The sequence below is a fragment of the Elgaria multicarinata genome, chromosome 3, assembly GCF_023053635.1.
Source record: "Elgaria multicarinata webbii isolate HBS135686 ecotype San Diego chromosome 3, rElgMul1.1.pri, whole genome shotgun sequence".
Lineage (NCBI taxonomy): Eukaryota > Metazoa > Chordata > Lepidosauria > Squamata > Anguidae > Elgaria > Elgaria multicarinata.
The window spans coordinates 135,835,868-135,849,090 of NC_086173.1; the positions used below are offsets into that span (position 1 = coordinate 135,835,868).

At 42.0% G+C, this 13,223-nt stretch overlaps 1 protein-coding gene across 2 annotated transcripts in view; it reads left to right on the plus strand.

Annotated features, from left to right (window-relative positions):
* LRIG1 (leucine rich repeats and immunoglobulin like domains 1) overlaps positions 1 to 13,223 on the plus strand; it is a 143,928-nt gene that overhangs the window by 55,124 nt on the left and 75,581 nt on the right. For both annotated transcript variants that reach the window (XM_063122049.1, XM_063122050.1), the window contains exon 3: positions 3,400 to 3,474. In XM_063122049.1, coding sequence (XP_062978119.1) covers positions 3,400 to 3,474 — 75 coding nt within the window. The remainder of the gene's footprint in view (positions 1 to 3,399; positions 3,475 to 13,223) is intronic.

The window sequence follows — 13,223 nt, forward strand, 5'->3', positions numbered from 1 at the left end:
CTGGATAATATTATTGAAACCAGAAATGTTGTTTGTGTTTCTTGCAAGCAACTTCTTATACTCAGTTGATGATGGCAATTGGTTACCATAGATATGAATTATACTAGATAAATATAAATTATAAGCTATTGCATATCCTGCCTCTCTTCTTTTAAAAATGTATAAATTATAAGCTATTGCATATCCCGTCTCTCTCCTTTTAAAAATAAATAGTTAATACAGGTTTTTCCTGTAATTTTAAATCAGGGCAAAAATAGACCTTAATTTTAATTACATAATTCCTTAATTTTCTCCCTTCTCTTGCCTCTCTTCCTTCAGTTTTATGAATATAGTGAACTATAAATCTAAAATAAGTAACTTTTAAACTATGCTGTTCTGAAAACATAAGGGGCAAATAAATGAGACCCGATGATGCATTTCCATGGTAGAAACGCTACCATGGTCTGATTCAGGAATTGACCATCTTTGCTCTGATTTTATTTTAATTTTTGCTCTAATTGGTGGTGTGAGGGTGAAGGCCGGGCAGCAAGAAGGCCAGGAAATTAGGCAAGTTTTCAAGCTGCCAGACGCGCAACTGTTATTATGGTAATTAATTGACTAATTCAACATACAAAACAAGGGCTCTTTAAACCAAGAAGGGAGCATGGTATGTGACCCAGATCAGCTTTCACTTACTGCCAGAATTCAAACATTATGCCACTGAGAGGGCGTGCTTCAGTATCCGATAGCATAGCAGTGGAATATAAAGTAATAAAATTCTCTTACTAACAGCCTTTTGTTTTTGCTTAGAAAAGGCTTACTTATAGAAATGTCTATATATGCTTGCTGGGTATTTCCTTTATAAAATAGTTTTGCTTTTGTTGAATGCAAGGCCTTTATTTGTTTTCTTAATGGGAATTAAACATCTATCATTTCTTCCCTTCTGTAGCTAAAGTTGTGAATGCTTGATGCTCTCTTTCAGCCTTCATATGTGTATTTCTTTTTCCAGGGCAGTAAAAATCAAGCTGCTGCAAGCTTTGCTGTGGCATCCTGCCCCACAATTTGAGTATCAGGGACTACTTCTGTCATACAGGTTGTGGGGCAAGAATGGCCAAAGTTTATGCCCCTTACCACAGTGTTATGTGCTGCTCTGGTTGCATGGCCAGAGCTGTAACAAGACAGCAGTGTAGAGTTGGGAAGGCACTAATTGGAAACATTGAGGCTCTTCACACAACGCACTAAACCACACCCAGTGGTTGAGTGTGTGTAGTTTAACCATGGGTTGTTTGTTGAACTGTGGGTTACCATGTTGTCTGAACCCAGGACATTCTCCGTAGTTGTTGGGTTGTTAGGGTGTTTAAGCTACTCAAGCCACCCTTAACAAGCAGCTGTCGTGGGTGCCACCACAAAATGGCAGTCCTTGGCGTAGACCTCGATTGCTCTGGCCATTCCATCCTATCACTTTCTCTCACCCACATCCCAGGAACAAAACAAAGGCTTACTAGTCAGTGTGTGCAACAGCTGGAGTTCTTCCAGCAAAGGAACTAGTGGGTGCTGCTGCCTCGGCTGCCTCCTGCAGTTGGCCATTTTGCACAGTACAGAGCAGGGTCAGCGACACAGTGAATCGCTGCCATTGAGGGAGTACAGTGGCATGGAGGGGGCACAGTGTTATCATTCGGAGAGGTGAGGGAAAAGGTAGGTGGAGGAAGAGTGGATGAGGTGAGGTAATTACTCTTTCAGACATTTTGTCACACTGATCAGCAGGTTCAGGGGCAGCAATTGGAGAACCTGTTATTCAGTAAAAAATGGTGTTGTTTTAACAATATATTTTTAAAACATCTGTCCTGGTAGAAAGAAACAGGAAGTACTGTTAACATGTTGGTTGTTTTATTATGGTTTTAATTTTTGTGAACCGCCCAGAGAGCTTCGGCTATTGGGCGGTATAGAAATGTAATAAATAAATAAATAAATAAAAAGTAGGGAGCCTGAAATTATTAGGACATGCGGTGCTATCTGTTGCATTTTTATCCTTCTTCCCCTTTGAACATGGCTGTAGCTCAGTGGTAAAGCACGTGCTTTGCATGCGCAAGGTCCCCGGTTTGATTCCTGATGATGTCTTCTGCCTGAGAACTCTGGACAGCTGCTGCCAGTAGGCGTAGACATATTGTGCTAGATTGACTAATGGGCTGAGTTGGTCTAAGGCACCTTCATATGTTCGGAGTTAAGAGGTATTCATCTACATTGCTGACCACCAGAAAACTTGTTCATGCTTACTCTGAAGCAAGTCCTTCTATATCCAAATGGGAAAATATGTGCTTAGGGTTGCAGTCTCAAAATGCTTCACTTTCCTGGTTCGTGCCTGGTGTTTAAATCCTGTTCAATTTCAATGTGCTTCAATCTCCCTTGTTTGAAGCCAATGCAGCTTTTAAAGGGTGGGGTGCAGAGGATCATCTAACCAGAGCCGAGCACTTTAAACACAAAAGCTCGGATTGAATTGCACGTTTACACAGTGTTCATTGCCAGCCAGTGCGGTGTAGTGGCTAGAGTGTTGGACTGAGAGTCGGGAGATCCAGGTTCTAGTCCCCACTCAGCCATGCAAGCTCACTGGGTGACTTTGGGCCAGTCACAGACTCTCTGCCCATCCTACCTCACAGGGTTGTTGTTGTGAGGATAACTTGGAGAGGAGGATTATGTACACCGCCTTGTGTTACTTGGAGGAAAAAAGTTGGGATATAAATCTGTCTTCCTCCCCATGGTGCTGCCTGAAGCAAGTCCCCTCAGCTTGCTGCATGGGAGGGCTGGCTCTCCACACTGCCAGATGACTGTGGTGTTGTTTGCTTATTGTTAATCGTGTAACATTCTTGTTGGGCGCTGTAGTTGTTGTAACTGCTGATCATGCCCGTTCTTGGCCATTTGTCTACCCTGTCCAGCAATTCAACACATCAGTGAGATGCCAATGATGTTATAGCTTGCCCCTGCCCCATAAAGGGCGGGTGGGGTGGAGTTTTGTGCATGAGACTGGATCGGGAACTGGAGACAATATTCTTTGGGAGCTGATGTGTCTCGTGATCTGTAGTTTAGCCACCCTTGACGAGGAACTGGCGTATGCTGCTACTCCATAAATATGTGTTAGCAATAACTAAAGTAGGCATGGAATGTGCAGCTGGGTTTCTGTTACAAGTGTTCTTGGCAGAGACTTGGCTGGAAAGTTGCAAAGATACAGGAAGCCCTGGGCAGATATATTTCTCCAAATAATCAGACTACTAGGTAACTCAGGTTGTTAATGATGACAGATAATGAGCTTCATCTGTACAACAAAAGAACTGCCTAAAACTTGCCAAATTCGTGCACCTTATTTATTTATTTATTTATTTTAAAAGGCTACCCGTAATTAAATGCTTTTTTGTTTGTTTCTTCCAGGCGATTGAATAACAATGAACTGACAGCTATTCCATCCCTGGGAGCAGCTTCAGCCCACATAACCTCCCTGTACCTGTAAGTCTGAATTTTAGCATGCCTATTTGTATTTTTTTCCGCAGCAAACTTTGCAGTGCATACGTATGTATCTCCATGCTCATTAACATCTACAGCATCAGGAACCTCCATGTGCCCATTGTGACTCCTGTGACTTCATGGAACCCTTCCTTCTATGAGCCTTTGCTGTTGGTGCCAGCACTTAGCCCTTCCACATTGGGACAACTGTTCATTCGCAAATTCAACTATTTTTGTTGCTAGGGCCCACGAGGCTACATGTAGCAACAGTTCTGTCCCCCCTTATTTTTACTCTAGAGTATGTGCAGTGCTCCTGATCCAGATTAGGACCTTGGCATGGGGGGTGGGGGTGGCAGGAGAGGGCTTAACACCCTTCACCCCCACTATGCTCCCCCCACCTGAAATTTCTTTTGCAAAATAGTGGTCTATAAAGCACATGGATCAGGCCCCTGCACTTTCTCCAGAATAAAAATGAAAAAAGAAAGTGTATCTGCTAGCTGCATCTATAAAGTAAAGGCTGTTTTGGCTCTAGGATGGATATGCCTTTTAAGCAGCCAGAACCTACTTGGAGGCACAAACAACCGAGACCAGCATTTAACTTTTGACAAGAGGTTGGCTCAAATGAGTTAGAATGATCGCTTCCATCCAAGTACAATGAGAAGGGAGCTTCCCTTTGTCTTACTTTTGTTTTATTGATTTATTACATTTGTATCCTGCCCTTTCTCCAAGGTATTCAGTGTGATGTCCCTGGATCTCCCACTTCTTATTCTCAGATTAGCCCTTTGTGTAGGATAGGCTGACAGAGAATGATTGGCCCAAGAGCACCCAATGAGCTTCATGGATATGGAACATAGGAAGCTGCCTTATACCATGTCCGACCATTGTCTACACCAACTGGTAGTGGCTCCCAAGGGTTTCAGACATGAGTCTTTCCTAGAGATGCCAGGGATTGAACCTGAGACCTTCTGCATGCGAGAAGCATGTGTTCTCAGTCTGAGCTATGGCCTTTCCATATACAGGGATTTGAGTCTGGGTCTCCCTGGTTCTAGTCCAATACACCCTATCCTTCAGATTCACCTAAACATCTCTTCAGATGAAAATAAGGCCACCAAAACATCAAACCTGTAGCCAGCTTGCATGGCAGGAGACCTCAGGATGGTGTCTCACATCAAAGGGTTGAGCAGTATAAAAAACAGATAATAAACATGGTGAAGACACTACTACACATTAAATTAGCCATATGAGAGCTGTCAAAAGATGGCAAGTGCAAAATCTTCAAAATTCTGCTCTTCCCTTGCTAGGTCAAATTTCCCATACTACATATTGTTGATTGTAGTAAGAGCATATGTGAAGACGTTGAGGCTCATCACAGTTTATCTTGAAAAGAATCATGAATGTTCATGAAATCTGAACAGCATATGCCACCTTTGTGATAAATCACCTAATCTCAAAATCCTCGGTAGCAAAGGCAGCAGAGGAAAACAGTCCTTTTATTCATCTGTTGACAGAGAGAGAGGGAAGAAAACTGGGAAACTACTGGGCTCAAAGTCTTCTCTTAAGAATTAACAAGGCTAAACAGCATGTTATGATGGCAGTATACTGGTTCTTCCTACGGGAGAAAGTGAGTCCTGACTTTTGTGGCCTCTTTGGAGAGAAGGAAAAACAATGGATGGTATTTCAGACGGATGTACTCAAGCAAACAAAGAATTGAACACAGCAAAATTTGTCATGGAAGGTGCAGCATGTTCCATGTGTGATTGGTTTATCTGAAGGACATATGCCTTACTTTGCTTGATTAACTTTTTCCTGTGAGAACCACAGTAACACTGAGGATCTACATTTAAACAAGAATTGCCTATTCAACTCTGGAAGTCACTCCTTAAGAAGAACACAGAATGGCTGGCAAGCACCATAGCATATGAGACAGGCAGACTTTGGCCTAATTGACACTAGTGACAGATGGAACCAATCCTTCCAGGGCAATGAGAAGCTCCACATGTTTAAGAGAAAGGCAGTTAAGCCTCTCTCTGAGGTGCATCATTGAGATGAGGTTTTGCATGGAGGTTGGGAGCTCATCCAGCTCTATTTTCCAAGTATGGGCATGTTCCGCTTCCAAACTTCCCCCTCCCCAGCTTGGGCATTTATTATATTAAGCATGTGGGTGCTGAAAATTGACCTTGAAGAGTATGTAATAGAGGCCAAGTTCTTGTCCTCTCCTCCTCACAAGTCATAACTTAAGAGAAACCAACTAATTGTGTCAAAGCCAGACTTTTGTCACACACTGGCAAGCTGACAGGTTACACATACCAGTTTCTTAAACCTCACAGAAAAAGCTTAACGATATTATTATTATTATTATTATTATTATTATTATTATTATTATTATTATTATTTACATTTATATACTGGCCCATAGCCGAAGCTCTCTGGGAAGTTTACAAAAATTAAGTCACATAGCAAACGCATCTACTATCAGCACATTGCTTAGTTCAAGAAACAGTCCCAAGGTTAGATTTCATGCATTATCAAAGTTAGTCCAAAGTACAGCAGGATAGATCAAATCATGGATCTCATGACGTTCCCAGTAAAAGCTGCTAGCCTATGCACGGGGAGGGGCTGCTAGACTCCGTCATTTGATGTTTTATCCTGACGAGAGTCTACTTGGAAGACAAGCACTGCGTCAAATAGGGCAGCTCTATTCCACCCTCTTGAGTCAATGCCTTGCCCTGGGTGACATCGCCTGTGGGGTCTTCCTCCTGCCCAGTTCTCAAATTCTGTGGCTTTAAAGCAGAGGAGTGACTCAAAGTCTTATCTTTCAGCTACAGCTGTAAAGGAGTCTCATCCTCTCTTGGCCTGCATTTAGATGGGAAGACAGGCAGAGCCAGGCTCTTAGGCCTTGAGTTCCTTATGATACAACTCAGTTCCCAATTATTATATTCGAAGTCTGAATCAGAGTCTGGCTCTGAACCCATAGGGCCTACTGCAACACTGGGGCTAGTGGTGCAAGAAATCAGAAATATGTTTATAGCAAGGAGCTATGAATAAAGTACCACCAATAGCTTTTACTTAACCTACTTAAAGAAGCATAGACTAGTGACACTTGTGGAGTTGAGAAGGCTTAATAAATTTATTGAAAAGAGCAGGTTAACTGGTGTCTGTCGGAAACATTTTCTTTTTGCTGAAGGAAGATAACAGTATCAAGATTGAACCTCAAGATTGCATACTTCCATAGATTCATTGCTACCACCACCTTTTTCATTGTTGTGCTCTCCCAGTTCTTACTGATCAAGATGCTTCCATTTGGACTGTCATGAGCCAAACGATCCAGTTATTGTCATAGTTGTCGTTGTTCGGTCCCTAGAAGGAATCATACAAGATCTTGGGGTAATCCTGAATATAGAGAAGATAATATTGGAACTGAACCTGCAATACACATCCTTTATGTACACAGAGTCCTTGGGCTGGTTCATGAATTAGATTACTATGTAGACTGTATACCCAACATGACATGGAAATTAGTCCTGGATTTGCACATGATTCATACCCTTGTGATCTGGTGAATAGGCCATGCATGCACGTCTCTAAGTGATGAAATCCATCAAGTATTGTTGCCACAGCACCTCTATTTCATCTGACGTCAGTTGTTTTTGTTTTGTGTCGCTCCGGCTGTCTTATTAGGGTTAATTATTGTAGGTTTATGCATTTGTTTACAATGTTTAGTATGAAATCAATTGGTAGGTGAAAGCGAGCACTGTTACTAAAAGGAAAAAAGTGCTTAATAAGGTGATTGCATTAGGGTGCAGTTGTTGGCTTCATGGCCTATCTTCCTGCCCTCATATTAGCTGTTGCTATTCACTTTAGGGGTGTCCTATATTGTGGTTTCCTACAGGCTGTGAAAAGATGTGCACTTTGAGTGCTTTTGAAGTGACCTTGGTATATTTCTTTAAGACCTCCCACCATTTACATGGAGTACATAAGAGAGCAAGACAAACTGGCCCCATTCCTACTTTTCCATTAAGAGCATGCTAAAATATGGAAAGTTACAGAGCTCCCTCATTTAGGTCAAATTTGGCAGCTGTGGCCACATTTCATTCTCCTGTCACTCGCAAATCATTTAAAAAACCCCAAAACAAACCCAAAAACCCAAGGTCTGTTACTTTGAGCATTTTCTTATACCACTGTCAGAGGGCCAACTTCTCAGTCTCGTCTTATCCATACTAAAGTGAAACAGGATTAAAGTAATCATCAACTTGCATTCACATCTGCGCTTCTTCCCATTGCTTAAAGGGGTGGTAAATATACACTGCTGGTATTGCGATTCCTGGGAGGGTGGCGGCCAGAGGAAACTCAGTTACATCTGGCTTTATATCCCCAGTTTTTGTGGTGTCCCCAGAGCAGATCCTGAAACCACTTTTGCTCTAGATTTGCAATGATTTACTGTCTACATTATGTTTAGATGTGCTGTCCCAAGTGTTCACTAGGGGTGACCAGTATTAATCCCAGGCAGGGGCAACTCACAAGACTCTACTCACTAGAAAGTATTTTTAGCAACCTTTCTGATCCATGTTCAGTTGCTATTTGTAAATATTGATATTTTCCAACTGTGGATATAAAAGATAAAGAAACTTAGCTTCAAAATTCCAGATTAATTCTCTCTCCACATCTCCCCATCCATCCCCCACCCCCACACACCATGGCCCCAAATTGGAGCAAATAAATTTCTATATTTTTTTCAGGGGATAGGTAGTGCTAACACTGACTGTGAAAGTCCCAGTTTGTTATGGGCTTGATGCAGGCAGAAGTAAGCACATTAGTCTCATTTTGTTCAATTGAAGAATTTTAATGTGTGCTTAACTCCCTCATTTTAAAATCAGTGGGATTGAAAAATATGCTTAACTGTGGTTTGTGTCATGCAATTTCAGGTGTTCAGTTAAGACATTCTAAGTGTACTCCTAAAAGTGTGGATGTGACCAACATATTTAGAAATAAATCTTATCCATTAGGTATACTTACTAGGAAGCTGTAACAGGCTGCAGTTCCATCTTTAATGTACACACATTGACAAATCTGGTTTTGACTTTGCATATTTCTTTAAATGACCCTGTTCTAGACCATCCCTTACATACAGGGCTGGGAGAAGGTAGATCTCCAGATGTTTTAGACTGTAACTCCCAGGAGCTCCTGTAAGCATGGCCAATGGTCAGGAGTCCAAGTCTAAAACACTTGAAGATCTACTTTCTGCCTACCCTTGCCTAACAACACTCATGATTTCAAATACCACATCTGCTTCATAGAACAACCATGCATAATTAGTGCCATTCTGTCACCAACTTTAACTGGAATATACTTTCTGGTCTGTTTTTCTTCTACCTCTTGGAAACCATTCTTGTTTTAGTATAATATTTTCTCCTTTCTTCCAAATGACCATAGAAGGTATATAGACCTGCCAAAATTAGTAGCTATTTTTGGTTGTGCCTGTTTGCTCCCAGTGGATATTCAATGCATTTTGAAGTATTGTCCAGTAATTTGTTCGTGGGTACTACCTTGTGGTGTCACATCACCATTGCACTGCTATTTCTTTCTTTTAGTGGCAATAAAACGTTGTATGAAGTACCATTGTGAGAAAACAGACCACATGTTTGATACCACAGGGCAAAGTGACATTTGGAATCTGTTATGTTACTGTGTGATCTGCTCTATTTGGTTGTCCAAATAAGATTTTTATTTTCAGAGGTAGTAGAAGACATACTGTGACTGGTGGGTAGTTGTATTTTTGGCTCTGAGCCTAAGCAATGTTATTTTGAAATTTCTATTCACCATCTCCTACCTTTCCAAAGTTGGAATGTCGCCCTAAAAGATAGCATTTCAGGAGAATTAATATACCTTCCATTGTTTTACTTGGAAACTGCCAGTCCTGTAATCTGAGAACCAGCAAGAACCATCCAACTCTGGCCAAGAGAAAATCTAATTTGCAACCACACCAGCCATTGTCTGATGTCAAAACAATCCAGCCCCAAACTTGAAATTGATATATGAGGGTCTTTTAACATTTTCATGTGTGCTCTGGATGCTCATTTTGTCTGTTGAAGAGTTCTGATTATGTCACATTTAAATCATTGTTTGGTCCTATAGAAGATCTGCTACCAGTTTGGTGCACCTGTTTGTTATGTGCATACATGTGTAGGAGAGTAGTGTTCTACTAGAACTGGGGAGACCCAACTTCACTGGTCGACTAAGCTATGGGCCAGTCACTCACCCTTGGGCCAGTCATGTATTTTCAAGCCAGGGTTGTTGTGAGGGTAAATTGTGGGGAGGGTGATTAAAAATCATTGGTAAACACTGAAACCCTTTTCAGATCTTTGGGATCATGTGCATACTGAGAATGTTTGGCGAACTAGGGTTGTGCCTGCTGGCCCATCCCTTGAATGCTACATGTTAGGGGATGTTCTGAAAAGGGTTTCTATTCATATACAGTTGTATGCATGTGGGTTTTTCCCACATATTTGGAAATCCTGGTCAGGCCAGGATCTTATCACATGGACGACCCACACACATACAGTTGTATGCGCATAGCAACGCCTTTCAGACTTCCTGCTCTATGTGCTTGGGGTGGGATCAGTGGATATGCAATCCTGCTCATTCTCTTCATGTCCATGTGATTATGAAGGTATGAAAAATGCTCATATAGTGAGTGTGAATATGTGTGAACCACCCCACTTGATTGTGGCAGAATCAAATGGTGACACGCATTTGTGAACTGAATCAGAAATTAGATGTTTGTATGAAATGACCCAATGTGGTACTGGGTATACTAGTGCAGAATCCAATGTCTTTTTCCTGAATTCATCTGCTTTTTAACAGGAGAGAGTGTATATTCATTAATATTCAAAAGGCAAACTTCATTTTAGGCATTTTAGAAAAGGAATTGAAAATGAAATTGCCAATATCATACTGCCATTATGCAATTTTTTATTTATTTTACTTAAAGCATTTTTATAGCGCCGCCTCACCATTTCTAGCATCGAGGCGCTTTACAATAACATATAAAACAATTCCATTAAAACCCTCAACCCACATTAAGACAATTCCATTAAAACCCTCACCCTCAAACCATTAAAAGCCCTCAACCCCAATTTAAACCACCCCTCCCCAAACTCTTGTGAAAATAAAAACGCCTTACAGAGGTGTTTGAAGCAATTAAAAGTGGAAGCCTGTCGAATCTCCAGTGGCACATTGTTCCATAACCGGGGGCCAGCCACTGAAAAAGCCCTGGCCCCGGCACATTCCAATTTGTAGCGGGGGACCATCAGGGCACCCTGCTCCTGAGAGCGAGTCTGCCAATGGTGAGACACAGGAGAGAGGCGAGTGCTCAGGTATCCAGGACCCAAGCAATGCAGGGCTTTATACATGGTCAACAAGACCTTGTAGCGCACCTTAGCAGCCACCGGCAGCTACCACAAATATGTGGTGTGACCACACTTGGAATGCTGTGTAGAGTTCTGGTCACTACACATAAAGAGAGAGAGGATATTGTAGAGCTGGCAAAGGTGCAGGAAAGGACAACCAAAATGATCAAGGGGCCAGAGTAATTTCCCTATTAGGAAAGGCTACAATGTCTGGAACTGTTTAGGTTAGAAAAAAACTGAATGAGGGCTGTGGTGATAGAGGTGAACAAAATTATGCACGGTGTGGAAAAAGTAGATAGGGAAACATTTTTCTCTTTGTCTTACAGTGCAAAGTTGAACTTTGGAATTCGCTACTACAAGATGTAGAAATGGCCACCAACTTGGATGGATTTAAAAGGGGATTAGCCATTGGCTTGTAGTTCTGACAGCTGCATGGTAACTCCAGTATCAGAGACAGTATGCTTATGTGCACTAGTTGCTGGGGAATACAACCAGAAGAGTGCTATTGCACTCACGACCTACTTACGGGTTTCCCTTGGGCAGCTGGTAGGCTACTGTGTGAACAGAATGCTGGATGAGATAGGCTTTTGGTCTGATCTAACACGGCTCTTCTTATGTTCATGTAAACCTCGTGGTTGTAGTGAAGTCATGCAGAGGCAAGGACTTAAAAGTTCATGAAAGCAGTTAGGTGTTTGATAAGACATTTGAGTGAAAATGGGCTTCCTAACTCCATATCCCCAAGCCCGCCTCCCCACCACATGCTCCTAACCTTCCTCAGGCAGCACCACATGTGGTTAGGAGCACCACATGCTCCTAACCTTCCTCCATATCCCCAAGCCCTTCTCCTTCCACCTCTGTGTAATCCTAACAACAACAACAACTACTACTACAACAGTGACCTTTCCACAGAATTTCACAATCTGTAGTAATAAGATAAATGCAACAATGCATGACATTGCTATTTTCATTACTGAACACACTATTGATAAATTGCAAGGAATGATGGCTGGGGAGCATGGATTTAATATCTTTCTCTGCTTCCTCATTCAATCTGTGATGCAGAGAGCTACAAATGCCAAGCTTCCTAGCATGAAATGAAGGTGTTAAACATGGTCCAGAGCATCATTTCCTGTTAAGAAGAAGCTAGGAAGATCTTCCTTGTCCCTAGTAAGACTTCATTGCTCACTGGTTTCCCCCCTTCTCAATGGTAAAGGACTTTTTTTTTTGCCAGGAAAGGGAGGGAGGAGTACTTCACACATTTCTGGGGTTCGTTTTAGCTTTCTTGGAAAACCTTGAACAATCTTAAGGATTTTTTGGGTAGCATTTCCCAAGAATATCTGAAAAAGTATTAATGGTTTTTGAGGTGAGCTGAGGGAACTCACCCATCAAATCAGTATAGCAGCTCTACCATCAAATGAATCAGTTCCACTCCTTTGCAGTTGTTTGGCAATGTGGCCAGTTATGTACCAAGTGGTGTTAGATTTTTTTTTTAAAAAAATAGCCTGGCTCCCCATCTCACTTTTTTAACGTCTTTTTTTATTGATGATCTTGCCCAGCTACCATTGTAGCGACAAGCTGAGTTCAATGCATGGTGGCTTTCAATGGTGCTGTGATGGTGGTAACTGCTGCTCCTGTAAAGGCATCGTTTGGACACCTGGGCTTGGTTGAGACAACATGAAGGGAGAAGGAAGACTTGGTTCTTACAGGTTAGCAAGCAGCCAGTCCAGAAGTCCACATGAGGGTGCATTTCCCACAGCTGTGCCTGTTTGTTGTTGTACAAAGTACCTTTTTACCTCCTGAAGAATGTCTCCAACTGTGTACGCTTTCTTGCCTGCTTTCTCAGCCAACAGTGGAAGCTTAGACAGTTCATTGTCATTCTCATTTATGAATGTCAGGTTAGGGACATTTAGATGTGAAGCAACCATCCACTGGAGAATAGCCTGTAGTTCTTTATTCACTTGGCTGTCATCAGCATTCTGGTTGCCCACTATTACTTCAGAGTCAGTTAATTGTTCAGCATTATCTGGTGAAGCTGATGTTTGCCCTTCTGAAAAAGAGTCACCAGAACCATTTTGTTTGTCTGTGAAGTCGTCACTTGCTGTATCGGAGTCGTTGTCTTTAGCTGTTCGTAAGGACAGCTTTGTTACCGAGACTGATAACTGATCTATTAGTTGGTTGTCTTGCTGGTTTATATTTTCACATGAAACTGTAGCACTTTTGGTCTGTTCTGATACGGCTGTATCAGTCTGGGACGAGCCCGCAGGAGTGGAGATTGTATCTTTGGAGCTGTGAGGCATATTGGGAGCAGCTTCACAACAACCTTTCTCAGAGCTGTACAGAGTTCCT